Source organism: Bison bison, unplaced genomic scaffold (assembly GCF_000754665.1).
Source record: "Bison bison bison isolate TAMUID 2011002044 unplaced genomic scaffold, Bison_UMD1.0 scf7180017864327, whole genome shotgun sequence".
NCBI lineage: Eukaryota > Metazoa > Chordata > Mammalia > Artiodactyla > Bovidae > Bison > Bison bison.
In genome coordinates, this window is record NW_011494899.1 from 7449022 (window position 1) to 7472212 (window position 23191).

At 41.6% G+C, this 23191-nt stretch overlaps 1 protein-coding gene across 1 annotated transcript in view; it reads left to right on the forward strand.

The window, feature by feature from the left end:
• GNPTAB (N-acetylglucosamine-1-phosphate transferase, alpha and beta subunits) overlaps positions 1–23191 on the forward strand; it is a 74398-nt gene that overhangs the window by 46622 nt on the left and 4585 nt on the right. Inside the window, exons 8-20 of the mRNA XM_010853439.1 lie at positions 3687–3848; positions 4443–4622; positions 4842–5012; positions 6395–6518; positions 7550–7753; positions 8401–9482; positions 11541–11740; positions 11960–12179; positions 12846–12959; positions 16075–16160; positions 16411–16509; positions 20129–20296; positions 22276–22366. Of these exons, the coding sequence (XP_010851741.1) occupies positions 3687–3848; positions 4443–4622; positions 4842–5012; positions 6395–6518; positions 7550–7753; positions 8401–9482; positions 11541–11740; positions 11960–12179; positions 12846–12959; positions 16075–16160; positions 16411–16509; positions 20129–20296; positions 22276–22366 (2901 nt within the window). The remainder of the gene's footprint in view (positions 1–3686; positions 3849–4442; positions 4623–4841; positions 5013–6394; positions 6519–7549; positions 7754–8400; positions 9483–11540; positions 11741–11959; positions 12180–12845; positions 12960–16074; positions 16161–16410; positions 16510–20128; positions 20297–22275; positions 22367–23191) is intronic.

Below are 23191 nucleotides of genomic sequence, written 5' to 3' on the forward strand. Positions count from 1 at the left end.
TGTGATCTGATTAATTACCCTCTAATTTTGCTGTAGAATTTTTTTTTTAATGTGATGGACACAGAATTCAACTTTTGAGAAATCAGGTTATCATGGTCTTTTAAAAAAATTTTATTTTATACTAGCATATATGGGCTGCCATCTCTGGGGTTGCACAGAGTCAGACACGACTGAAGCGACTTAGCAGCAGCAGCAGCAGCAGCATATATCCATGGTCTTTATTTTCAGCTTTCTCTAAATCATTTTCTTTTTGGACGTTTTCATTCATGGTGAATTTTTCATTTGTTTTCTTGGGTTTTGTTTTTGTTCACATCAACATATGTTAGAGCAGGCAGAAGATCTTCCCCAAGCTGTCAAGTGCATTCTCACTTTTGGTTGAATTAAGTGATGCTGGTTGCTGCGTGGGCGTGCAGAAATGGAGGACATGCACTTGTCCTCAGGCTGTTTTGGAGGCAATATATTTGTATATGTAGTGGTCAGGTAGCAAAACAGGATAGTATGGGGTTAGCTATCAAGGATGAGCTGGCATTTTGGAGACAAGAAAGAAAGATCTGCATGGATCAGAGACAAGTTTCCAAAGAGAAGGAGGCTACATGTGATCCTCGAAGGCTGATCAGTTACTGATAATTTGTTTCTGTAGGAAGGACAGTTGGGCAAGGTGGGAACAGCTTACTGTCTGACTTGGACTCTGACCCCTCAAACCTCTGTTCAAGGCATGACATGTTCAAGGTCATAGTAAATTGTATTAATGTTTGTACTAATGCCCCTTTTTCCAGTGCTTTCCCTGAAGCCATCTTGTGAACCTTTTAAAGCATATACAATTTTGTTTGTTTTGCAAACAAAACCATTTTCAGGCACCCTTTATTGTGGTTTTGTTTCTCAAGTGAGCATTCTGGTAGATTAAACACAGGCACCTCTGAAACTGATACAAGTTTTAGAAAACCACCAGGACATACTAAGACCTAGTTGCTTGAGTTCTGTAATTACTAAAAAGAGCTAATTTGTTTTTCAGTGGCATTAGCTGGCACATTTTTGTCCCTAACCTCACACTACCATCTAAAGGTGTATCGGTCACATCATTCTAGATAATGTTATTGTAACAAACATCCTAAAGTCCCAGTGGCTTAAAAAATAGCAAAACTTCATTTCTCAGTCATGTTACATGTCTGGCTATGGGTCTGCAGGGGGTGGGTGTAGAACTTGTTCTGTCTTGTAATTTAAAGAATTAAGACTGACTTGTAATCTCAAGTAAGAAGTTATATATGGAACCAGTTGACCCACAGATTCCCAAGCTAAGAACTCCAGCCTGAGGCACTCACCACACTGTGGTTTCCTTACCACCTCCTGTCTTCCCTGAAGAGTAATTAAGGCATCTGGGATTAGGGTGCCACCTAGCGGCCAACACAGGACCCTTTACACCACTCAAGACAGTTGACAGAAAATTTTTTTCATACATACAAACGTTCCTTTAAGCTCTTTAGTTTTCATCTCTTTTCCAATTTTCCATCTCTTAGACAAATTCCTGTGAAATTTCAAAGTAGTTTTCTAGAATAAAAGCAGCTTGAGTAGAAGAGATTAATAAAGGGTACTTTCACTTTCATAATTAGGCTTCCCTTGTGGCTCAGCTGATAAAGAATCTGCCTGCAATGAAGGAGACCTGGGTTCCATCCCTGGGTTGGGAAGATCCCCTGGAGAAGGGAAAGGCTACCCACTCCAGTATTCTGGCCTGGAGAATTCCATGAACTATACAGTGCATGGGGTCACAAGGAGTTGGACAGGACTGAGCGATTTTCACTTTCCCAATAAATTTAAACTTAAATTAGGATATTAAAGTACGACGTTTATATATCCTAGAATAGTGATTTTTGCACTCCAGGGAGCCCTGTGAGGTTCTGTGAGTGTCTCTATGGGAGGGGGGCTGGGGGAGGACAGGGAAGCTGTTAGGTATTTAGAACAGACTGAGGACCTTGCCCTGCGTGGCCTGCCTCCAATCCCTCTCCTACAGAGTGAGGCAGAACAGTGGCAGCGGCATGAACAGGCCTGCGGTGAGTGCTTTGTGTATACCAGATACTGTTAGGTGAGAGAGATCGATCAGTAAAGAGGACAGCACGTGCGTACACACACACACACACACACACACACACACACACACACAATTTGCAGTGAGAGTTAGTGTCTACATAATACAAAGGAGAAGAGATATAAATGAAATTCTAACTCTGACCTCTACTTTTGGCCTACATAAACTCAGGAAACTTTGCAGGATGACCTAAATATAGTCATGTAGCATATGCAAAAAAGGGAGAAGGTAATGGCACCCCACTCCAGTCCTCTTGCCTAGAAAATCCCATGGACGGAGGAGGCTAGTGGGCTGCAGTCCATGGGGTCGCGAAGAGTCGGACACAATTGAGCGACTTCACTTTCACTTTTCACTTTCATGCACTGGAGAAGGAAATGGCAAGCCACTCCAGTGTTCTTGCCTGGAGAATCCCAGGGGCGGGGGAGCCTGGTGGCTGCCGTCTATGGGGTCGAACAGAGTCGGACACGACTGAAGCGACTTAGCAGCAGCAGCAGCAGATGCAAAAGCTTTCTCTGTTTTGTTATTTATTTATTTTTTAAAATTTGGCTGCACCTTAGTTGTGGCACCTGAGATCTAGTTCCCTGACCAGGGATCCAACTTGGGCCCCCTGCATTGGGAGCGTAGGGTCTTAGCCACTGGACCACCAGAGAAGTCCCTTGCTCTGTTTTATAAATTAAGAAGGCTAAAAATTAAGAAAGAAATTGACCCTATTAGGAAAGCCAGTTCACCAGTAGGGTGTTGCTGTCCTAGATGAGTGATTTTCAACCCTCTCCCTGCTTTTTCAGTTCTGAAAGCCTCTCTTCACAGGAAATTGTATGATACAGAATTAAAGCAACAACAAAAACACTTATCAAGGGTGGTGTGGACTCTGGTCGAGGTGGGGAAATGTGCTTGTAAAATGAGTTGATGTGTGTGATGTTCCCTCTTGGATTTATGGTTGCTTTGAAAACACTGCCCCTGAAGGTGGTTTTCCTGAGCAAGCACTTCAAGCAGCCCTGCCAGGACTAGGTGAGGGCACGAGTGCTGCGAGACACCTGCCGACAGAAGTGCTCTCCAGCGCCATCACCTGGCAGGACTTCCCCCAGTGTAGGCAGAGGGGCAGTATTCTAGAACAGAGGTCACAGACTGGGGACCAGATGTGCTTTGTTTGTATGCATGACAATCCAAACTATATGAGCCACCGTTGAAAACTGGGAGATTTCATGTGATACTAGGGATTCCGGCCTCTCCAGGGATCTGGCTGCCTTTGTCCCTATTGATTAATGGCTGCATTTTCAGATGGGGCCTGAGATGTCCCATTTGTCACAGCCCCCAACTCTCTTGTTTCTAAATAGCTGGTCTGTTGCGTTCATTTGGGAAATGTGTCTGGCCCATGTAAGTTTTCTCTCCACGATACTCGCTTGCTGTTTCAAATATGTATATGAAACTTTGAATCTTTTAAATTATGCAATATATATTTAATGGGTATAGTAAACAGCACATAGTTTGGTTAGTACACAATATGTAGTATATATATTATTTATATTTAAGATCAAGGATCAACTGGGAATTTAAAGATGTCTTGTTGTTCAGTTTTCCCACATGTAACTCTCCTATTATTTTATAGTTGCAGTTGTATTCGGAGGCCAGTGTAGCACTTCTAAAGTTGAATAATCCCAAAGATTTCCAAGAACTGAATAAGCAGACGAAGAAGAATATGACCATCAATGGAAAGGAACTGACCATAAGTCCTGCATATTTATTATGGGATCTGAGTGCCATCAGCCAGGTAAGGAAGGCAGAGATTCTTTTAGAACCCAAACTCAGGGTTTTGATTATTAAAGATTTATAAGTCATTGTATTAGAAGACAGCTTCCCAGGTGGCTCATGGTAAAGAATCTGCCTACCAATGCAGGAGATGTGGGTTCAGTCCCTGAGTTGGGAAATCCCCTGGAAGAGGACATGACAACCCACTCCAGTATTCTTACCTAGAGAATTCCACGGCCAGAGGAGCCTGGTGGGCTGTGGTCCATGGGGTTGCGGAGAGCTGGACATGAGTGAGCGCACACGCACCTATTAGAAGGAAGAGGGCTTCCGGAGGAGTGACTTGATTCCCAGTCACTGCCATTGCTTAATACTAACTGAAATGACCCACATTCAGAGCCAAGAACCTTTTCTTTGAAAAGGTGTGTGAAAGAAATGCTGTTTTTATGTTGTTGTTTTAAATATGCTGAGTGTTTTGCATTTTTTTTTTAAGTTTAAAAGCTGGATGCAGTCTTTGAAAGTTTGCTGGAGTTCCCTGAGCACAGAGGGGACAGTCGGGGCGGGGGGTAATGTGACTTAGGGGTATTTTCTATCTTTCTGTGCCCCATGCTTTCCTCAGTCTAAGCAAGATGAAGATGTCTCTGCCAGCCGTTTTGAAGATAATGAAGAGCTGAGGTACTCACTGCGATCTATCGAGAGGCACGCACCGTGGGTTCGGAACATTTTCATTGTCACCAATGGGCAGATTCCATCCTGGCTGAACCTTGATAATCCCCGAGTGACGATAGTCACGCACCAGGTAGAGACTTGCCATGTGTTACAAGGCTGCAGTTTCCTGTTCCGTCTTTCCCTTTTCTTTTTCTGGTCCCTCATTTCATCCCCCAACTCTCCGCTCCTCCACTTCCACCTTCCTTTAATCCTTCCATTCACCTCCCTCCCTAATTTCTCTCCAAAAACAAAACAAAACTCCCTTCTCATTCCCCTTCTTCTGTCTTGTTTGTTTTGTGTCTGTTAAAAGGATGTTTTTCGAAATCTGAGCCACTTACCCACCTTCAGTTCACCTGCTATTGAAAGTCACATCCATCGCATTGAAGGGCTGTCCCAGAAGTTCATTTACCTGAATGATGATGTCATGTTTGGAAAAGATGTCTGGCCAGATGATTTCTACAGTCATTCCAAAGGTCAGAAGGTGAGTAGCTAAGAGGTTCCTGGTCTAGGAGTTACTTAGAAGTTGTAGATGGGACATAGGGAAATCGGTATATATATCATATTCAGATTTGTCCAAATGAGCAGTTTTGAGTGCTGAGCTCAGGAGAGGTAACGATCAGGGAGTGAGAAAAGTTCCTGCGGCAGGAACCTTGCTTCCTTATGTTCTCAACACCCAAACCCACCCTGTGTGTTTTCCGCTACTGCAACAGCAGGAAAAGCAAAATCACTGGGAAACTATTGTGCTCACCATGTCAGCAAAACACCCTAGACAAATTTAGCTCAACGTAGTGCTTTAAAGCCATGGCTGAAGTGTCACAAGGCAGCTGGTCTCACTCTGGCTTTGAGGGGCAAGATGGAAAAACTGGTCCTGAGCACAGATGTTACAGGTGTCAGCTGTGTAGGCATCGCCATCCCGGGAGTGAGATGAGCTTGGAAGAGCAAGTAAGAGTTAACCAGATGAAGAAAGCCCTTCCAAGTAGCTGGACCGTGCAAAGATGTAGAGATTTTAAAAGTTTTCAAAAATGTTAGGAAGCAACCATATAGCAGGGCAGGGCTTCCCAGGTGACGCAGTGGTAAAAAACCTGCCTGCCAATGCAGGAGACGCAAGAGATGAGAGTTTGCTCCCTGGCTTGGGAAGATCCCCTGGGGTAGGAAATGGCAACCCACTCCAGTATTCTTGCCTGGAAAATTCCATGGACAGAGGAGCCTGTTGGGCTACAGTCCATGGGGTTGCAGAGAGTCTGATACGACTGAGCAACTGAGCACACACCACACATGTAGCCTGTCAGCTGTTTTGAAAGCAGAGTTGTTCACAGCTCAGGATGCTATGCTGATTAATTCATCACGACCTCACGTGTGGAGGTGAGGACATTGAGAGGTCATCTGCCCCCCTTTTCAGCCTTGCGATGAGACGATACATGAATCCACTCAGGAGCTGACAACAGCATCACAGAAAAGCAGTGACTTCTTGCACACTTTCTACCTGTACACTTTTACACTTGGATTTAAGTCTGGCGTATTGCTGCTATATTTAACAATAGATTATTTATAAGATCATTTGTGAGACTAAACCTGTAAGCTGAGTCTGCTTTCCTCCAGTGACAGAAAAGAGTGACTGCCGGCTGAGACCTGTCAGCTGGGCGGGACCAAGAAGCCACTACAGGATGGCCCTTCTTCAGGCTCCATTTGTTTGATTTTTCTTTTAAAGGAATCCTAGCTTAAGAATAGGGCTTCCCAGATGGCTCAGAGGTTAAAGCATCTGCCTGCAATGTGGGAGACCTGGGTTCGATCCCTGGGTCAGGAAGATCATAATAAGTGTCAGAAGTCAGAAACCACTTTATTTTCTTTCTGGCTTTATCCTAGGTGTATTTGACATGGCCTGTGCCCAACTGTGCTGAGGGCTGCCCAGGATCCTGGATTAAAGACGGCTATTGTGACAAGGCTTGTAATAATTCGGCCTGTGATTGGGACGGTGGTGACTGCTCTGGTGAGGATGTGTTCAGGTGTGACTTGTCTATGTTGTTGGAATTTTTTTCATTAGCCATCATTCTTGGACCCGTGACCTAGTTTATTCACGTTATCATTGTTGGGGGCATTTTCCCATGTTGACCCTGCACTTGCAAATGCCTTTTATTATTCAAAAATATGAAAATCAGTCCTACCCTTAATTATGTGAGCTCAAGAGCAAGAATCACTCACTCTCATTGGTTTTTGTAGGAGTTCACGGCCAGTGGCTGTCAGCAGATTGCTCCAGGTCAGTGAACGACTAAAGAGACACAGAAGAAATAAATAATCTCATCTCCTTAGCACTTCTTCTTCCTGTCTTGTACACTTATATTTGGACTTGTCGAGGAAATAAGTTTTTACATTTATTTATTGCCTTTCAGTTTATAAAGCATTTAAACTTAGAAAGCATCCTCCATTATCCACTTAAATTTCTCAGCCACCAGAGGAAAAGAGAGTAGGTGCAGACACTGTCATCTCCCTAGTCCACGTGAGGAAGCAGGTGTGGGAAAGAGAAGAGTGTTGGAAGAAACAAAGCTTTGTGTTTCAGTCAGATCTGTCAGAGGCACTTTTGAAAAATACACACTGCTTCAGGCAGAGAATGCAGCCGTGCCAGAGGGCCTGTGCAGCCCCAAGAGCTCGGCCTTTCGTAGAGCCGTGATGCTCGGGCAGGGGGTTGGCGCCTGCATTAGGATGAGCTCTCGTCAGTCCTCAGAGTCACAGTGTTCAGAATCATCTGCTTCTCCGGACACATCTACACGTGTCCCCGGGAGCACATCCAAGGCCTGTACTGGTAGGTCGCACAGCTCTAAGTGCGAAGGCCTGGTCATCCCACACCCAGTTCACTGTCAGGTTGTCTCTTTTTAAGCTACATAAAATCTTCTATTGAAGAACAGGGTGAACCTTTCCTGGTAGAAATTCATGCATCAGTCTTGATTGAGAACTAGGAGCTGTCTTTTTTTCCCGAGATTGTAAGCACCACAGGATCCTCTCCTCCTCCTCCTCCTCCTCCAGGTAACAGTGGTGCCAGCCGCTATATTGCGGGAGCTGGGGGCACCGGAAGTATCGGAGTCGGACAGCCCTGGCATTTTGGTGCTGGAATGACTGGCGTCTCTTACTGTAATCAAGGATGTGCAAATTCCTGGTTGGCCGATAAGTTCTGTGATCAAGCCTGCAATGTCTTATCCTGTGGGTTCGATGCTGGCGACTGTGGGCAAGGTATATTTACTGCCATAAAAACATATTTAGAATAAGGGGATAACAGTCCTTGATAAATAGAGGGGATTTGGGTCACTTTTATTATTTATTCTCTAGGTAGCCCTTTCCCAGCCTGAAATCCAAACGAATTGTGAGTTACAAGAGGACACAGATCTTTAGAAAGCCATAGACACTGAAGCTGCATCTATTCCTGTTATTGCTCTAGTCTGCTTTTTTTTCTTAACCTAAGCAGATTTATCTTAGTTGAAAATATACAGTGAAGGTTTAATTGGGGAACAATAGAAAGAGACCAGTGGTTGATTAAATAAGCATGGTAGAATACTGGATCTTGTTGCTGGATTATTAACGAAGGTCCTTTTGGTCAGAAAGTTCTTTTTTTATAGACGTTGACCATCGGAGTTTGCTGTCCAGAATCGTGTCGTACCTTGGTAGTGAACCAGCCCCAGCATTCCATGTCAGTGATAGTGATAGCTTCAGAAAGTACAAAAGAACCCTAGCCCAATAGCTTTTGTGGTAGAATTTCTGATTATTTTAAAGTCCACTTAAAGTCACTCTTAGAAAGTGAAAACTCAAACCCTAAGAATTAAAGGAAAAGGGGGAAAATGTGTAGTTTTTTTTTAAAGTCATGTTTGTGTTTTTTCCTCTAGATCATTTTCATGAATTGTATAAAGTAACTCTTCTCCCAAACCAGACTCACTATGTTATTCCAAAAGGTGAATGCCTGCCTTATTTCAGCTTTGCAGAAATAGCCAAAAAGGGGATCGAAGGTGCATATAGCGACAACCCAATAATCCGACATGCTTCTATCGCCAATAAGTGGAAAACCATCCACCTCCTAATGCACAGTGGAATGAACGCGACCACAATACATTTTAATCTCACACTTCAAGGTAAAAATGATGAGGAGTTCAAAATCCAGATAGTAGTAGAGGTTGACACGAGGGAGGAGCCCAAACGGAATTCTACCACCCAGAAGGCTTACCAAAGTTCAATGAGCTCCACAACACTTCTTCCAGAGGCGGAAATCTTGTTTGAGGATATCCCTGAAGAAAAACGCTTCCCTAAGGTCAAGAGACATGATGTGAACACAACAAGAAGATTCCAAGTGGAGGTGGAAATTCCACAGGTCAATATTTCACTCCTTCCAAAAGAGACCCAGTTGAGCCTTAATAACTTGGATTTGCAACTAGAACGTGGAGACATCACCATGAAAGGATACAACCTGTCCAAGTCAGCCTTGCTGAGGTCTTTTCTGATGAACCCACAAAATGGAAAGTTAACAGTAAGTCACCCTCTAACGACAGAGCAAAGAAATGGCGGTTTGGAGGCCCCATTGGCAAAAGACGCTCACAAAAGCAACTTAGGAACATCTGAAAGACGCCAGGGGTCATCGCCTGTTCCAGCAGTGACAATGACAGTGAACAACCATTCCCAGAGCCAGATTCCACCCCTGGAAGCGAGATTCAGGGCAATAACCGTGACTCCTAAAGTAGGAGGCAGAACTGTGTCAAGAGAAAAGCTTTCATCTCTGACTTTCCCACTGGAAAGCAAGGACACACAGGAAAAGGTAATCACAGGGAAAGAACAAGAGAAAAAAATAGAGGAAAATGCCAACAGTTACCCTGGTGGCAATGAAGTGGTACCTGGAAGAAAACTGCAGCAATACACAGACAGTTACCTGGGCTTTTTGCCATGGGAGAAGAAAAAGTATTTCCAAGATCTGCTTGATGTAAGTTACATGCAGCCTTATTCCTCCCCATGCTCAGGAAAAAAGTAACCTTGTTAGCGGTGGTGATAAAGTAATAGCTACTGTTTATTCAGAACTTCCCTGTGCCCGCCACTGAACTCAGCACATGTGGCTAAGTTGCTTTAGTCATGTCCAACTCTTTGTGACCCCATAGACAGTAGCCCACCAGACTCCTCTGTCCATGGGGTTCTCAGGCAAGAATTCTCCTCAGGCAAGAATACTGGAGTGGGTTGCCATTTCCTCCTCCAGGAATCTTCCCAATAATTCTAACAATAAAAACACCTTGTAAGGGTCTCGGCTATTGTTGTCCCCATTTTGCAGTTTCAGAAGCAGCCTTTGTGTGAGTGAGTAAGTCATCAGCCAGGGGCATACCCTGAGTTCCTAGCAGAGCAGTGATGGTATCTTATCTTCACTTGGTATGTTATTTCAAAAACCGCTTTTGCATACCTTGTGCAGTCAGATCACATACTTTTCCAATAACGGAAAGCCTGAGACACAGACAAATTCATTAGCTTTCCCTATGTCACAACAGCAGATGAGTGTGAGCTGGTCCTCAGAGTTGGAGCTCTCCCTCCCTTTACCACAGCCTTCACGGTGCCCGGGGGTCCTTTGTGCATCTTGGGAGTGCCATCCCTCTGCTAACATCCAGGAGCGCAGGGTGGTCAGTAGGGTCCGTGCTCTTAGAGACTCAAAGAGCAAGCTGGGAGGCCAGAACTGTGGCCGTGTGATAAGGATCCACTGAAGTGTGGGACCTTTGAAAAGTGGGGAGTAGTCAACAGACCGAGGAAAAAACCTTGTGGTCTAGGTTGGGTCATGAATAGAGCACAGCCTGAGCAGACGTTAGGCTGTAGGAGAGTGGTGAAGGGGGTGCAGTTTCATTCCTTTCATTGTCTCCAGGGTGTTTTTTGTCCCTGACACGGTAGCATTTACTGGTGGTTGAGTCCTCACTACCACCACCCTCCTTTTTTCTGAATTGTAGCACCATAAACTTGTGGTAAAAATTGAAGCAATGCAAAAAAAACACAAAAAAAGCAATAAAAAAGGAAAAGGCCTCCTCCTCCTCCCTTCCTTAATCTCCTTGGGACAGTCACTATGAATATGTGGCTTGGTGGGTATTCTTCAATTATTTTCCTATAGCTGTATAAACTACATAGTTTGTTTTGGAGCAGTGGAGTTATATACACACTGCTCTGTAGTCACCTTTGATGTGGTAGTATGTGGGCAAACCGCCCTTGTTTTTTAACAGCTGTAAGTTGTTCCCAGTGTTTTGCAATTACAGATACCTAATGTTGCAATAAATATTCTTGTACATATGTCTTACTCTTGGGGAAGCTTTAATTCTGTAGGTAGAATTGCTGGGTTAAAGGGTCTAGTGTGTATAAAATACGTCCTTTTATGTTGCACCCCTTCCTCCTTTGACAAGCAGTGTGCAAGCCTGCTTGTTTCTCCACAGACTACCCAACAGCAGTTAATATCAATCTATACTCTCATGAGTTTGAGAAAACTCATGAAAACTCTTTCATCTTCTGTAAAGTGTGTTCAGGTTCTTTGCCGATATTCTTTCAGCCCATTCAGTTTCACCTCTTGGTGGTTTTGACAGGGCTCTTTACATTTCATAGTATTAACACTGTTACATGGTGAAACCAATTTTGTATTCTAGCCTGTGTCTTCAAAACTCAAGTCCTTGCTGCTTTGATTTCACCAGTAGAAATAACTTCATATTGAAAGCACTCTCAAATGGACTGTAAATCGATTTTCTAAATGTTGCATTGTAATGGGCTGTGAAATCTCATGGTCAATGACTAGTCCCTGAAGAAAACCCTATAAACAGCTGTTGTCTGCGATACTTTCACTAAACTCGACCAGGTGACCCCTGGTCTTAGGATGCAGAAGGAGACCTGTGTAGTGCTCATTTCATTTTCCCCACACGACAGTGACTAGTTATTTCCATGCTACCTGAAGTAGTACCCCCGTCTCTTGTTAACACAGGACCCTTGTGCAGTAAATGTAACACTGTGCTGGGTGGAATTCTCCTTTCAGGAAGAAGAGTCACTGAAGACACAACTGGCCTACTTTACTGACAGCAAGCACACCGGGAGGCAGCTAAAAGACACATTCGCCGATTCCCTCCGATACGTGAACAAAATTCTAAACAGCAAGTTTGGATTCACATCTCGGAAAGTCCCTGCACACATGCCTCACATGATCGACCGAATCGTGATGCAGGAACTGCAAGACATGTAAGTCTCGCTTACGTCTGAATTTTCTGCTTGTGCTCAGAGCCAGGGCAGCTTGAAGTTCACATCCTCTCTCTGCTGCATCTATGGCTCTGACACTTGATAACTAGTGTGGTGAAAGTATTATCTCAGCAGGAGGGAAGTAAGATTCTGATGCCACAAGTGTGGGGTACCATGTATGTTGTAAGTATCCAGATCTCACAATGTGTTACATTTGGACAGGTTCCCTGAAGAATTTGACAAGACGTCATTTCACAAAGTGCGCCACTCCGAGGACATGCAGTTTGCCTTCTCTTATTTTTATTATCTCATGAGTGCAGTTCAGCCGCTGAACATATCGCAAGTTTTTGATGAAGTTGACACAGACCAATCTGGCATCCTGTCTGACAGAGAAATCCGCACGCTGGCCACCAGAATTCATGACTTGCCTTTAAGTTTGCAGGTATTGTAATTTTATACCCCCCCCCCAATTTTGTGACATTTTAAATGAAACTTTTAAGTTTGATACCTTCTCTTTCCCCTGCATACTTCAGTGTAATGCAAGTACAAGTAAACGAGGGTGTTCACAACTAGTCCATTTTTAATGCCAGGATTAAAATCAGTTTTGAAGTTTGTGTTTCATAGGATGACTTTTTTTTAAGACTTTCATTAGGGATTGCTATAGTATTGTGTGGAGAAGAGGCAGACCATAACTGCATAGAAGATTCTCATGACAGGTTCATCCAGGGGCTTCAGATGTGGCTGAGTGGAGCCCTCAGCCAGACCCGTGGTGTTGCAGAGTCCCCTCTGCCTTGGCATCCTCTAGTCCCAGGAGTGGGACACTCAGGAATAAGGGGCACCAAGAGGATTCCAGCTGGAGGACACCCATCTGGTGATCCCCTGGCTCACCTAGTATCAGAGGGGCCTCCCGGTCCTGTACGTTCCACTTTGAGGCAAAGATGAGTTGTTTGTATTGTCTCATTCTGCTCTTTTTAGTGGGTCTTTTAGAATCATACAGTCAAACTCTCTTTGAAGGTAGCACTTACACTTTGGTGACTTTAACATATTTTTAAAACCACAAGCATTACTTGTATGTAGAAGGTTTATGCTTTTATTTTTGCTTTGTTAGGATTTAACAGGTCTGGAACACATGTTAATAAATTGTTCGAAAATGCTTCCTGCTAATATCACTCAGCTAAACAACATCCCACCAACTCAGGAAGCATACTATGATCCGAATCTGGTGAGTGATATGGGTTCATTTATGTAAAACAGAGTCCATCCTTATTGGGTGTTACTATCATTTCTGTACAGCACTTCAAAAACTAGAAGCTGGCTCTCTGTTTATAGGTCTGGTAGAAATCAGTAGCACCAATAATCTATAATAATTTATATTTTTCTTTGGAATATCTTTTTTTCCTCCCTAATGGTTTAAGCTAATATTGAGATTACTTGCTTATGTTCTATAAGCAGACAACCTTTTACTAAGGATGGCAGAAGGTAACCCTGGAGTATACTCATTGCTTAGGAGAGCAATCCTGTTAAACATTAACCAAGGAAATACTCAGGCTTCCCTGATAGCTCAGTGGGTAAAGAATCTGCCTGCAATGCAGGAGACCCCGGTTTGATTCCTAGGTTGGGAAGATCCCCTGGAGAAGAAAAAGGCTACCCACTCCAGTATTCTGGCCTACTCATCAAATTGAACCCCATCTTTCCTCAAAGCTAAGTTGCTTTGATGATGGATCTTACCAGTAGGGTCAGTAGATGATCTGCACACAAATGTATTAGAGTGCCACTTGGCTGAAATGGTTGGAAGACTTTGTTGATTGTAAGATGCATCCCAGTTTCAAAGAAATGAAAATGTAAAAAAAAAAAAATCTGCATTTAGAATTGATGGAACAAGGATATAATACAGCCATTTATGTGATGCTTACAATTAATTTTACTCATACACACACACACACACACACACACACACAAATACACACACATGGAAAAAATGTTTACAAAATAGGTGGTGGTTAAATCATAGGTAGTTTTCTTTTAAAATCGTATAGTCTTTTGTATCTGGCTTATTTTTTTTTACTGGTAGTTCTTAATATCTTTTTTCATACTAGTATTTTCATATTTTCTGTAATGAATAGATAACTTTCATAATCAAAATAATGTTTTTTCAAACCTAAGTAATTTTTTTGTTTTTTAATTTTAAAAATTTTATTTGGCCACATAGCATGCAGGATCTTAGTTCCCCAACCAGGCATTGAACCTGTGTCCCCTGTATTGGGAGCGTGGGAATCTTAACCACTGGACCACAAGGGAAGTCCAAAATAACACATGTTTTTAAAAACTGACCACCTTGCAGATGTTCAAGCCCTATAATTATCTGGAGACAAGATGTTTGTAAATGAATGTAGAGAAGAGTAACGTAATCACTCTTCTAATCAGTTACAAGTAACTCTAATAATCAGTTACAAGTCTGATTTCTGAAAGAAGGCAGTCATTCGTTTCGCATTCACTGCACACAGCAGGGATGGTGTGTCTCAGGGCCCAGGGAAGCCCACCCATGACGAGACATGTGAGGGGCACCTTGACAGCTGTTGGAATATGCAGACAAGCTGTACGTATTGCTGGTTGTGTGTTGGTCAGTCCAGCTTATGACACGGGTTGGTGTATAGATATGTGTCACTGAAAGCCAGCTTTCTAAATATTCTAAACTATGAAGTCAATAAAACTGAGGTAAGGTGTAAGACCTGGTGTCAGCCTAAGGGAGTTTGCTTTAGTGGGGTGAACAGGCAAGAATCAGCAGCCAGGGTCTGAGACCAGCTCCGGCTGTGGGCCCTCGGGAGGCCTGGCTGATAACAGATCAGCAGCTTGTCTCGTGAGGCGCAACAGCTTCTCTGGGATGTTGGGCCCGTACAGTGAAAATCGGTCTATAAAACCCAGACTGTTACACACGTTAGTAGTTCTTTACAAGTGTGTTCTTAAAGATTAAAAAGGCACATTTGTAATCATTGTAGGTGTTTTCCCTGCCTCTTGAGAGAACAGAATCACAGTTGAAAAGAAGAAATTAGGTTGTGTAGACTAAAAGACATTCTTTCAAACAGTGATAGTTTTTTTCTGTTTTCCCCACATTTGGAATTACCCCCAACAAAGCTAATATAATCAACTCTGAATCATCTGGATATCAATATCCTGGTTTAAAAACACCCTTTATTATGTGTCAAGATAACTGAAGTTCTCTCAAAGATCTGGGTACACCCTTTTCCCAGGAGGGGGACAGTGAGCTATGAGTTCCAGGCTGTCCTGATTTGTCCCTTCTGGTATCTTCTTGGTGGGCAATCCCAGAGCATTGACGAGAGGAGGAAGTATGCTGGGCTCCTAAACCATGTCCCCTCAGCCTGTCCCCCGGACCAGGCCTCTCTGGTCTTCACTGTCCTCAGGACCACCTTGAGATTGTGTTGACAGGTTGCCTTAGAGGCCACTGAAGTCACCCCAGGTGTAGCCTGCCTTGGCACTCACTCCAAACTTGTCTTTTCACTACCTTTTATTTCCACGTCCGTCTTTTAACTTTTCTTTCTTTCCTTCTCTATAAACTTTGGCTTCCTAGTAAGACTGTAGAATTGCCAATCCCCTGTACTTATATAGAACTTACCGAAGCGTATTCTTTTCTAAGGAAGATGATCTATGCAGTTATTTGTCTTGCCCTTTTATAGGCATGATGAAAGGTTATTGAGGGATTTTAGCGTGTTGGGTTTGTTTTTTTTTTTTTAAGAAATACATACATCTTCATTTATTAGCAGAGTATTTTATTATTTTACCAAATAATCTGGCATAAGGTTTACAATCAGCAAATATCCTTTGAGTGCTAAGAATTAAGTAGGGGCTGCTTTGCTCACAGTTACAGGTCAGTCTTGAGGCTCACACAGATAACTGTTGAGTACAAGCACTAGTGATAGTGGCAGCATTGGCTGACATTACTTGAATGAACTCTTAGCCAGATGTTGACTTCATTTCTGTAATTACCTGAATTACGCACAGGATAAAGTATTTTCTAATTAGACTATAAGAATGATAGCTTGGCCTATGAGTATTGTTATAGACCAGTCCATTAGTTTGTTAGAAATTTATTTTCTTTCTGAAAAAATTAAAACTTCATTTAAAAAATAGACAATTAGTATGTGGGCCATAGTATGCCAACTTGATTTTTTTTTTTTAATATTGCATCAAAATACTCATCTTGATTACTGATTCATCTTGGTTCATCTTTTCATGCGCCCTTAAAACTTGCACTTGAGATGAATGCTTCCCTTGCCTCACCCCAGGCTTTGCCCTGATGTAATGTCTGTGTTTTCTCACAGCCACCAGTCACTAAAAGTCTAGTAACCAACTGTAAACCAGTAACTGATAAAATCCACAAAGCATATAAGGACAAAAACAAATACAGGTAAATACTGTATACATTTTCTCTTTGTTTAATTTAAGAATAATTATGAGTGTGGTATTTTCATAATTTTACCATAGTTTATCTATTAACCATCCTTTGAAATTTATATGTGATTTTTCTCTTTAGTAATATGGAAAGATTAAGTCATCCTGAGAATGTTGGTTCTTTAAAGTTTTATAAAACTTTCTTATTGAAATTTTGTTTTACATATTCATATACATATTTACACTCATTATGTTTTGATAATTAGGTTTGAAATCATGGGAGAAGAAGAAATTGCTTTTAAGATGATTCGTACCAATGTTTCTCATGTAGTTGGCCAGTTGGATGATATAAGAAAAAACCCCAGGTACTGTTTTGTTTTGAATTTAGAACATTTTAGGTTCATAGAACAATTGAATAGAATGGACAGAGAATTCCCATAACTTTGAAAATATCTTTAATCATGCAAGTAAACATGAAAAAAAAGGCAGCAGTACTAGAGAGAAAGGAGCGCCTTAGTTGTGTTTGGAGCAGATGGAAACCTCTAATGGTGGTGGTAATGTTTGAATTAAGAGATGGGAATTGTGAGTTGAGATCGGCCCCCCATGCACAGGGATTGGCATGGATATCTCTGAGTCCAGCGACATGACTGTTCAGCGAGGCTGAGGGTTAACTGCGTTGTCGGGGAGGTGAGGCCACATGACTGGGACTCTTAGAAATTTCGATTTTTCTATTTCTTTTATAGTAAAAAAAAATATTTCTGTTACAGAAAATAGATTTCTATTTTTAGAAATAGGGGGTTCCAGAGAAATTGTTGTGATTAGACCTGTCTTTGCAATTCAAAGGAAAGTTCAAATTAGCTTCTGAGGAAAAAGGAATGCTACCATAGTTGTGAAAATTAATCCAGCAAACTGCAGTCATTCTTTGGGAATGAATGAAGTGTTCAGCTTTACATAGCCCTGAAAATTTCCAGCCTCACCTCCAACAGTTGCCCTAGTTTGATAAAATTGGTTAAAATCTGCATTTTGAGTTTTGAATTTCAATGGGAAATAGAAGTAGTTTCTTGAGAAAAGGCCATTGATACGTGAAGTTGAATGTTTTCATCTGAGTCTTTTAAATGCTTTTGGAAGTTTTCAGTTGCCCCCTCATATACATTATGATTTTAATTATACATGATCAGAAGTGTAAAATTTCCAGGCATTTTAAAGCCAGGGAATTTTTCCTTAAAATTTCATTCTCGTTTCTTTTGGGGGGTGGGGGGAGGTATAGAATTTTAAGAAAAATGAAAATGTTTAACACTTACATAATATACTCATAAAATATTTTATTTCCTACAAAATAACATTTCCCACAAGCTAAAAAAACAAAGTCATAATAATTAAGAACCACCCAGTTGGCAGCTTTTTGTATATGCTCTTCCCTCTGTTCAGAATGCCCTGCTCTAAAACCTTAGGAGCCAGTTTTGATACTTGCTTTTTGCTTCCCCCATCCTGTTAATGTGCTCACTCAGTCATAGGTTATCTGTAGTAAAACCAAGTGAGAACTTAGTGTTTTTAGTTGTACCCTATACGTTCATGTCCTGTGCTAGTTTAAAAGTCATTGGGTGAGCAAATTCACAGACATCTTCATGTAACTTAAAGGGTTCAGGTTTTGCTAAGAAGATCCAAGTCAAGACAGGCTTTTCCAGCATTGTCTGCTAGGCTCAGATCCCTCCCATGGACCTGAACACATTTTATCATTTTAGCTCTTCTGTTTTACTTTTCTGAGGCTCACTTTAAAGTCAGGAGTGGAAAACCTGCCTTCTGACTGACTGGTGTTAAGGACAGGTTTATCACATTAACAGGGAATCTGGGAGAGTATCTGGGCTCTGCTGCCCTCCTTATGTCGCTTCATCCCCAGGGTGGAGGCAGGCCTGCACCACAGTTCTTATGTCCCTGCAGACACAGCCATGTCCTGAGTCAGGTGAGGTTGCCTCCCTTTGAGTCAGTTCACAGGGGCAGAAATACTGAGCAAAGTGCAAGTTCTTTTGGGAAAGAGAGGGAGTGTGTGCTGGGTACCCAACATGGTCTTCTTTGGTTACCCTGTATCCACACATTTTCTTTGTTTCATACCCATACTTTTCTTCTTTACATTTTCCCAGCTGTTGGAAAAATTTTGAAGATACAGAAAGACTGAAAACAATAGTACATTAAACTCAGATTCTTAAATTTTTAGCGTTTTGTTATGTCTGATCTCTCATTTCGTCTCTCTATACAGACTAACACACACACAGGTTTGGTTTTTCCTTTGTTTGCTGGACCATTTGAAAATTAGTTGCAGAAAACGATACGCTAATTTACCCTCATTATCATAGCATAGGCCTTTTAAACAAAGTCATTCTCGTTTATACCATAGGACTGTTCACACATATCCAAAAACCTTAATACCAACTAAATAATACCATCAAATAGATGGTCTATACTCAAATTTCCTGAGGTGCCTCCAAAGGCCCTTTTTAGCTGTTCTTTGTTTTTAGTCTAGGAAGCAGTCAGGGCTCCTGCACTGTATCTGGTGGACATAACTCTTTAATATCCTTTAATCAAAAGCATTCCCCAAGTTTAAAGAAGAGATAGGGCCATGAACTTTCACTTACTCATCACTCATCTTCAGTAAGAAGCAACTAGTTGATCTTGTTTCATCTGAACACACCCACTCCTTCACTACTACTTCCCAGTTATTTTAAAATAAATTTCAGTCACTGTATCCTTTTTTTTTTTTTGTAAAATTTTCAGTATATGTCTCTAAATTGAAAGGATTTTTTGAAAATAACCATAATACCATTATTTATTCCTTAACATGATAACCTATCTGGCCCCTGTACACGTTTTTCCCCCATTGTCTTTTATAAGCATTTATGTTTTTAACTTTGTTGGCTTGAAATGGTATCAAGTACATTCATTACAATTATGTCTATAGGTTCCCCCATCTCTCTCTCTCTCTCTTTTTAATCCATATGCATTTTTGCATGTGCATTGGTATAGAGCTGTCTGCCAATGCAGGAGACGTAAGAGACACGGGTTCGATCCCTGGGCCAGGAAGATCCCCTGGAGGAAGGCATGGCAACCCACTCCAATATTCTTGCCTGGAGAATGCCATGGACAGAAGAGCCCGGCAGGCTGCAGTCCATGGGGTCACAGAACCCAACACAACTGAAGAAATTTAAAATGCACGCACATGAAGAAATCAGATTACACATTCTGTAGATTTCCTGAACCTTGAACATTTCTTATTGTCTCCCAGTTATCTAATGTGTTCCTGTGTCTTCTTTATTTCCTTTTGGTGGCAGGATCTGAGGACTTTATTATACTTGATAAAATTGTAAAAACAAAATTTAAATGTAATTCAAAAGTGGTGTTATCTCTACCATTTTAATGGGCCCTCAACTTATTGACTTTTGCCTCGAAGGAACTTGAAACAAGTTGGGAAGCACCACTGTAATTTACTTTTTGCTGAAACTCATCATACAGCCTAGTTGGAGACATGTCAATATTAAGAAGTTATCAACCTCATAAAATCTGTAGCTATAAGGAACCATCTCTATCTCAGCTGTCTACATGACTGTTCTTAGTAATGTAATTCTGTCAGTTCAGAGAACTCAGTTGTAGGCACTTACTAGTTTTTCCCTGGATGTTAACAGAATGCTTCAGTCAGTTAACACTAAACTGGGCATGTGCCAACCCCAAACAGCAATTAAAATAATGTATTCCTATAGCTAGAAGGCATATTCAAAATTATCTATCATCCCTAGTTCTTTTTGTTTTATAGGAGAGAAATATCTAAGGAAAAATTTTACAGACTGTTATTCCCCAGAGAATCATATCAGTAAATGCCACAACTTGGGACATAAGTCCATTTAAAACATATTCCAAATCCACACTTCTTGTTTTGTTAGGTAAGGATTATCCTCATAAGAACCAATAACAACCCTGGGTCTCTGTTGTCTCCAGGAAGTTTGTCTGTCTGAATGACAACATTGACCACAATCATAAAGATGCCCAGACAGTGAAGGCTGTTCTCAGGGACTTCTACGAATCCATGTTCCCCATCCCATCCCAGTTTGAGCTGCCAAGGGAGTATCGAAACCGTTTCCTTCATATGCATGAGCTGCAGGAATGGTAAGTGTCCATGTTTCAAATACATGTATGTTTTTCTTCTTTAGAGTGATGAAGTTTCTTTACTGTGTTATTTTCTCTAATTTCTTTGTAAAAAGACATGTATAGTTTTTATTGATCTAACTGGTCCAGTACATCTGCTGAGCTTTATTCATCATCCTTGCCCTCAGAGTGGCTTCCCTGTTTCTTGAGTACCTGCTGTACAGCCGACACTGTGCTGGGCAGTATATTTACTCTTTACAATAAAAAGTGCTACTCTGACCACCACAGATGAGATGAGAGTTAGGAATAGAAGTGAGTGATTTTCTCTCGGAGCTGGTTGTTGGTCCTCTTAATGTAGGAAACAGGAGGAAGAACAGTACAGGGCAGGGTGCCATTTGGAATCTGTGGCTTGGGTTGGAGACACCCCCTACCAGGCGCTGTGAATGACTCTGGAACTCAGCAGAGGCTGTGAGCATATCTTATAAGCCTTATGTTAAGCATTTATTTAATCTTCATAAAAAATTATTATTTCCAAATTACAGACGAGAAACCTGCCATACTTCCCCATGCGCCACGCACCCCCAACCCCGCCCCACCTTTATCCTTACTGTCCTCTCACCTAGTCTGATTCCATCCTCAGTGTCTCTTAATGTTGCTTGTTTCCTTCCATCCTCGCTGCCCTCATCCAGCCCTCATTCTTTCCTTTGCCTGGACTAACTGGACTGCCTGCCTCTGGTCACCTGCTTGTGACAGCCATCCTTCAAATAGCCACCCCGATTGTGACACATGTGTGCACACACATATACGCTATATATCATCCCCCTTCCCATTAGAGCATTGTGTCCAACCCACAGTGTGTGGTTTTCCAGAACAACTGCAGTCCACACCCACCTGCTTTTTCTTGGCTGCACATCGCTGTGTCCTCCAGGCCAGACTGGACTCAGCTCTGCAGGGCCTGGGTTTCCCCTCTACTCATGCTCCTCCCCTTTCTCAGCCACAGGCTTTCCTGCCGCACTTCAAGGCTTAAATGAAGTGTCACCATCTGTTTGATGCACTCATTTCACTGTTTCTCTGCAAGACTGCTTTTGATAATAGGTATCTCTGTCCACCTTGTGTGGTGGCTGGTTATCTGCACATCAGCACCTCCCCAGGTTCACAGGTGCTTTAGAGCAGGGACCTCTACTCATCACCTGTCTATCGACAGGAAGTGTTACTGGGTGATTGCATGAATAAATGTGCTGTGCTGTGCTTAGTTGCTCAGTCGTGTCTGATTCTTTGTGACCCCATGGACTGCAGCCCACCAGGCCCCTCTGTCCCTGGGGATTCTCCAGGCAAGAATACTAGAGTGGGTTGCCATGCCCTCCTCCAGGGGATCTTCCCAACCCAGGGACCAAACCCAGGTCTTCCGCATTGCAGGCAGATTCTTTACCGACTGAACCACCAGGGAAGCCCTAATTCAATATGACAGTCAAATTGCACACACTCTAACATCAGTTTGAATAGCAGACATGAAGATCTTAGCTCCAAAAACTTCTTTTAGGGTCAAGAAAGAGCAGGTCCAAGCTCAATACCTATGAGACTTGAGACATGGCCCAAAATTCTGCTTGCAGCTGCCAGGTGATGTGTCCACTAACAGCTGAAGTGCAAGCACTTCACTTGAGCTCTATTAGAGGCATTTTAACGGTCCAGCAGTGTTGAGGGCGGAGGCCAGGTGCTCAAGCCACTGTGTGGTGGTGGCCAGCCTTGCCAAGCTGGCTGGAACTGTTACTGATTCAAATATTTACTGTAACAATGAAAAACCTGAACTCACATGGGAAATGTATAATTATGTTAACGTTTTAGAATTGCCTTCAGACATTGTTTTTGAGTTCCACAACATTGTTTTTGTTAAGCTAGTATAGTTTGCTAAACTAGTAAATACTATATAGTTAGTTTTACTAGCTAATGATAGTTAAACCTTACACAGAACTACATATTTGCTTTCTTTTTTCTCTGAACAGGAGGGCGTATCGAGACAAATTGAAGTTCTGGACTCATTGTGTGCTAGCAACATTGATTATGTTTACTGTATTCTCATTTTTTGCTGAACAGGTAAGTTTTATCAATTTTATGTGGATGTCAATTTCTTGGCATCTAATTTTTTTTTTTAAGAAAATGATATAAATTCATAACAAGAAAATGTTTATTTCTGTTATTGGCTTATAGCTCATATGTCAAATATTTCATAATATTCAGGCAGCAGTCATAACTGCCTTTTTTTTTTTTTTTGAGGATTGAACATGTTTATTATGATAGCAATTATCCCTATATTGATTCAAGGAAATCCCTATCAAAATCCCAGCAAACTATTTTGCAGAAATTGACAAATCCATTATAAAATGTACATGGAATTACAAAGAACCTGGAATAATCAAAATACTTTTTTAAAAAAGAATAAAGTTGGAATATTTAGATTTCTTAATTTTAAGAATTACTACAAAACTACAATAATAATAAGAGTTTTATATTGATGAAAAGATAGACACATAAATCAATAAATGGAATAGAGAATTCAGAAATAAACCTATACATACACGATCAAATAATTCTTGACAAAAGTGCCAAAATGATTCACAAGGCAAGAAAAATCTTTTCAATAAGTACTGCCATATCAACTAGGTATAGACATAGGGGAAAAAAAAAATGAATATCAATCCTCATCTCACACCACACACAGATGCTAACACAAAATACTGGATCACAGACCTAAATGTAAGACCTTAAAGTATAAACATTATCAAAAACATATAGGAGAAAACCTTCATGATCTTGTAATAGGCAAAGGCTTTTTAATACTCACAAAGCATAAATTACCAAAGAAAGAAATCGATAGACTGAACTTTTTCAAATTTAAAAGTTTCTGCTCTTCAAAAGCGG